The sequence below is a fragment of the Fukomys damarensis genome, unplaced genomic scaffold (genome assembly GCF_012274545.1).
Source record: "Fukomys damarensis isolate Sample0158 unplaced genomic scaffold, DMR_v1.0_HiC HiC_scaffold_28, whole genome shotgun sequence".
NCBI lineage: Eukaryota > Metazoa > Chordata > Mammalia > Rodentia > Bathyergidae > Fukomys > Fukomys damarensis.
In genome coordinates, this window is record NW_022900940.1 from 5,771,429 (window position 1) to 5,777,448 (window position 6,020).

The 6,020-nt window shown below is 39.7% G+C and overlaps 1 protein-coding gene across 1 annotated transcript in view; it reads right to left on the minus strand.

The window, feature by feature from the left end:
* The window catches only part of Prok2 (prokineticin 2), a 163,046-nt gene that overhangs the window by 6,646 nt on the left and 150,380 nt on the right, over window positions 1-6,020 (minus strand). Inside the window, exon 4 of the mRNA XM_033757042.1 lies at window positions 2,702-2,827. Coding sequence (XP_033612933.1) covers window positions 2,702-2,827 — 126 coding nt within the window. The remainder of the gene's footprint in view (window positions 1-2,701; window positions 2,828-6,020) is intronic.

The window sequence follows — 6,020 nt, forward strand, 5'->3', positions numbered from 1 at the left end:
TTTTTTTTTTTTTTTTTGGTATCAGGGTTTGAACTCAGGACCTTAGGCTTGCAAGGCAGGCAGTGGCACTACTGAGCTAAATCCCTGGCCCCTCCAGGACCTACTTTTAAAACAGGTCATCAAGCTGGGGATTTAGCTCAGTGGTGTCATGCCTGCCTCACATGTGCAAGGTCCTGACTTTGATCTCTGATACCCCAAAAACAAAACAAAAAACAGGTTATCATAATGAGCTTTGAGAAAATATATTTCTAAAAAAATAAGAAAAAAATAATAGTAGGAAATATTAAGAATTGAGTTCTAGAAATACTTTCCAAGTAGACATCTGAATGAGGCAACCTGAAATCTAACATAAACTCTATCTTTTACTGCTTCTGTTATTTTATTTATTTATTTTTTTGGTTTTTTGAGATAGGGTCTCACTATGTAGTTGAGATTGACCTGGAACTCACTATGTAGCCCATGCTGGTCTTGAACTCACACAGCGATCCTCCTGCCTCAGCCTCCCAAGTGCTGGGATTACGGGCGTGCGCCACCACGCCCCACTCTGCTTCTGTTATTTTAATACTTAATTTTACTATGAAAACCATTATCTGTTATTTAAAGATTTTATTACTAGAACCCTGTGTTTAAAAAAAAAAGATAAATGTAGGCTTATGAGAGACAGTTGATTTTGCTTACCTTTAGAAGTGACATGTCAGTAAATCTGAATTTGAAGTTGCCAAGGAACCAGGGAACAGTTTGATTCTCTTTCAAACATCTCAGATTTGGAAAACTCATCAAAACTACAAGAGGGCACAGATCCCCATTCCTGGCCTTGTGCCCTTACCCCAGTGAATATATAGTCTCTGTTATCCATACACACTAGTTCTGGTTAATTAGACTTAAAAAACGTTTAAATTAGCAAGATACTTCCTTTCAGAGAGGCAGAGGAGCTCCACGGTAGGACCACATGGATGACGGCATGTGAGAAAGAAGGGAAGCTTAGGGTATCCTTGCGGGACCTCAACTTGTTCCTGGACCTCTTTGAAACTTAATACGGCTGTATACAGAACGTGACAAAAATAAGCCTAACCCACAGGGTTGTGGTGAGTATTCAGTCAGAACACGCAACAGTCAGAACAGAGCATCTGGTCCATCACAGCACTTAACAAGTGGCAACTATTATTACTAACACGAAAAGAGTTCCACAGTTGTGTTGCATTCCGCTTGCTCTTTACAGAAACAGTACTAGATAGATTTCACATGTCTAGAGCATGTGACGTTACGCTAACCCTGTATAAAGTGCCACAATTCCTGAACGAGAAGGGGAAGAGTAACTTTTCAGAGACAAGGAGTGAAAGGTACCCGTGAACACTCACATCCAGAGCCCATTCTGAGAGCCAAGAGCAGTGCCAAAGGCAGCTGGGCCGCTCTGCCTACTTGTAGGGAGTTTGGCATTGAGAGTGACAACTCATGCTTTAAAACCTTGTCTGTCTTTAAATGGCCAAGAATAAAAGGTAATATGTTTTAACACAGCAGGACAGTCTTGCATGGTGAAACTACAGGGAGGAGTAGTTTGAATGTGACAGGAAGGATTTCACAAGGCAACCACAGAAAAGCCAACAGCTGACTTAGTCTTCAGATGGGCTGTATTCCTGCCCACAGCCCACAGTTTGCTTAATTGTGTTTGCTCCAAGAAGGGCAAAATATTAAGTGGTATCTGGCACCGTGGATTACAGGAAAGATGTCTAGTTCTTATAGTTGTAGATGCTGAATCACGTGTGGAAAAAAATAAAGTAGAAGGTGGAATTCTGTTGGATTTGAAAATATTCAACAGAGTAGACCGTGTACATCAAGAACATTGAGGAGAAGTGGAGCTCTGCCTCCAGCCAGATGCCCTGCCTGGGGCTCATCTGAACGCCCTGGACCACATTTCACAGAGGAGTACACTGGGGAGGAGAGACTGGAGTGAAGGACTGCAACCCGGCAGCCCTAGGGGATCTGCTGGTGCTGTACAGCATTCCAAATGTCTTCAATTTGCAGGGCAAGAGCCCTGCTTTCAGCAGCGCCACATGCTTCACCGCTCCCTTCTGACTCCCTCACCCCCTTCCTGATGAATGCACACCTGATAGCCCCACAGGTGAACATAACCTCTAAAGCCCCTATGGTCGCATCACTTTGTGACATTAACTTTTCCAAAGTGTTATCAGGTCACTACGAGGTTGGGCCTCTACATAATAAACTGGAAAATTAAGTATCATTAATCTCGCCAATCATGAACCATGTATTCTATGAGCACAGAGGCAAATTGAACTTTTAAATTAAGATGTAAGAGTAATTGCATTATTGGTGATTTTCTGAAAGAAACAAAACACAAATCCTATTTATTTCTGATTTATCAGCAGGTCTAACCCTGAGTCTTCTCAGAAACTTCTATACTTCGGTTTCTGTAAAGAAACATATTAGAAATCTGATATACACTTTTCCTACATAATTTCTACTCCTATTCATCTGTTAGAAATTATTTTGACCAAGTATTTCTAACACCACCAAGAACACTAATAGAGGACAGGATAGGACAGAGGGGTTCTTTTCCATTGTTGTCTCCTCTGACTTCTAACCTCAGGGACACTTCCCCAGGCTTCCAGTCATACAGGCCTTGCTTGGAATTAAGGTACAGCAACATAAGAGAATTACCATGAATGCAAATAGATATACTAACTTTTCGAGTCTGTGGATGGCAGCTGTCTCCCACTTTGCCCATAGGTGTGCAAATCCTTATGCTCTTAACCCAGATACTAACAGCACAGCACATGCCTCGACCACACTGGGGGTCCTTGTCGCAGGCCTGAAACGCAATAAACAAATAGATTAATTTAGACAACGGGAAAGACACAGGATAGGGAAATCTACAATTAGCAGTGAAAATGCTCTTTGAATACCCAACACTATGATTTTAATAATCATGTACATACATACAAAAGGAACTGTATGTTTCATTTACTTGTACATATCTATACTAAAATCTGACCAAAATAGATTTTCCAGTTGTTTAAAAAGACTAAATAATAGCTTCTACATTATGAAAATCATAAACACAGGATTAAAAAAAAACAAAATCAGCTTTTCCTACTGCTTTATGGCTGAATTGGCTTGAAACTTTAAGAATGAGTCTATATTAGTCTTACACTATATATGCCCATTAGAACTCCATAAATAAAATCACAAGATTTTATGACTATTAACTGCAGAATACACTGGGCCTAATGTTAAAAAGAGATAATAAATGGTTTCTAAATCTCACACAAAACACTCTAGACCTATAAAAGCACTTATGTAAGTTTTAGAAGTGCTCATTTTCTCTTTCAGATATTTGCATTTTGGTTCATGAGATTTGCTGTTTCTCACATCACTAACTCGATTTTCACCATTTCCTCTTTAAAAAAAGAAATTTCATAAGTTGAGAATGGACAGATTAAGACTTATATCTTATGCTACTGTTCTTTCAGGTGAATAAGTTGCAAAATGGAAATTAAATTACTGTTATAAGTTGTACATATGTTACATTAAAAAATCAGCCCAGCTATCCCATGACATCCCTCAGATTAATGCATTTAAGTAACAGCTGCAGCTATTAACAGTCATTACTCAAACTACCTGCTCCCAATATAAAACTGGTAAATACCTGTAATCAAAGAATCAACTAGGGAGGATTTTCCATAGTCTACTGAACAGAAATAATGAGTTTAAATTTATTTGCATAAAAATGGATCTGAAGAACTATTTTTCTTTCCCAGGACTAACAAAAAACAGGACACTATCCTGTACAATAAATGTTTTGCTAGTGATAAAGTAAACCATCCTGTACTCTATCTATGAGATGCCAAAAGGTCTATAGTTTAGGCACAAATTTAAATGTACATTTGATAGAAGCACCTAAAACAGTCCAGTCTTTCAAAGAACTCAGTCTTGGGGACAGCCATAACTTCTCAAAATATAATGATATGGGCTCATTCTTAGTATTATTGTGTTGGAGCTTATTTACTTTCTTTGTTAGAATTTTTTCCATCTATTTAAAACAAGTATGTGGCTAAAACTATCATTTCTCTTTGTGTGGTTTGGATTATATAGAACCCCCGACCATTCCCATTTTCTATTTTTATCTGTATGCCAGAAAACATGTATATGTACACATCACATTCCATAGATGAGATGTCCAGCTAACAATCTTTTCCAATACAATTTTAACAAATCTATGTGGACATATAAATCAATTTCAAAATACCTATGTATTACTAAAAAAAAAAAATACTTAAGCTGGAAGTTTCAGCCAATATTTTATTTCAGCAGATGCTTAATACCCTGAATTCTGAATCCCCACCAGCTCTAAGACAATCAAAAATCCAGCCAAAACCCTTTAAAATTCAATCAATCACTTGGAAGTTTAACATCCTATATATATCTAGATAAGTCACTGAGATTTTCATTTGAATCCAGATGGTTCCTGACAGGGAGACATAACTACATTTTATTGCCATGTGGCTTAAGAGAAACCTTCTAAGATATTCTTTTGGTAACACTGAGTTACAAACAGCAGCAGCACACACAACCACATAATAAACCCAGTCCAAACCTCTTCAATGTGATAAAATTTCATTTTGCAACAAAAAAGCTTCAGTTCTTGGAGAATTTGCAAAGAATTGCTTAAGTTTATATAATTTTAATTAGACAGTTGTTTCCTAATGCCCTTCATCCTTAACCCATTGCAGACCTATTCAACTAGCCTTTTCCTGTGAATGGAACAAAAAGACACTTATATTGCAAAGGAATCTTGGGCTCAGAGGATTAGGAGACATTTAAAAAGAGCCAGCAGGGGAAGACGGAAACAAACTCAACCCTGTTACAATTCTGTTTTAAAAAGACCTGGACAAACTTTTGTTCAACCACATAGGCTATTGACAAAGTTATACACATAATTTAAAAAAATCTAATAAATGCCACAAGTTCATAACTAAATATGTATTGAATGTAATCAAATAATGTCATAGCACACAGGCTTTCAAAATATCATCAAATTACTGACTGATACAGAGGAAACAGAGCCTTCTTGTCAAGATGACACTTCCTTTAAATAAAATGCTACTGCCTATGTCTCGTTTTAAATACATATATCCATTTTTATTTAAGCCTGATAACATGCATCTTGATATTTGAAGTAGTTTAAAAGAATTAATGAATTTAATGAAGTGAAATACTTTAACACTTAAAAGAGTAAGAGAGCTGAACAACGAGCAATTCGCAGAGGTTTTGCATAATTGAGGTAAACTAGACTAGACCTTTCCAGTTTGTACTGTACACTCATTCTTCAGAGACACACAAAGAAAACTGTGGGGAGTTGGAGGGAACTGACTAGGCGCCACTTCCAAAACTGATGAAGACGTCTTAGGTTTAAAGAGGGTTTGCTTGGCAGCCTCCTCCATCCTGAGGCCCTGGAGGTGCTTTATCAGGATCCCCAAACGAAAGAGGCTGAAGGAAAGAAAGAAAAACACCGGAACCCGGGAGGAAGAGAGCACAGTTGCTTTTCAAAGCTCACATATGGCCCTGACCCAAGTCGTTTCAAAGGGTTTCTGCTGGGCAGCCACGGGGCGGGGGCAAGCTCCGTGAATTTCGGATTAAGGCCCGCGGGACTCAGGAGGTTGCTCTCGCCTCCTTGCATTTCAGGGAGGGGTCGTCAGTTTTGAAAGGTTCAGGGCTGGAGCGCCTTGAAACGCACCTGAGAAGACCGAACAGAACTTCTCTCATGTAGCAAACTGACCCAACCCGAGGCGCGAGGTTGTGGGGTCAGGGGAGAAGTGGAAGAAAGTGGTGGCAAAGGTGGCGGATGACACTCGGCATTTTTCCTCGCGTCTCGAGCCGTCGGCTGGAGCAGAGCACTTTCTGAGTGGACCAAAGGGCGGCTCAGACAGGTGTCCCCTGCCCCTGGCGGCCCTCCCCACCGCCCTGCTCGCCCTTCTGCCCCCCGCCCCTGTCCCCGAGCCCCT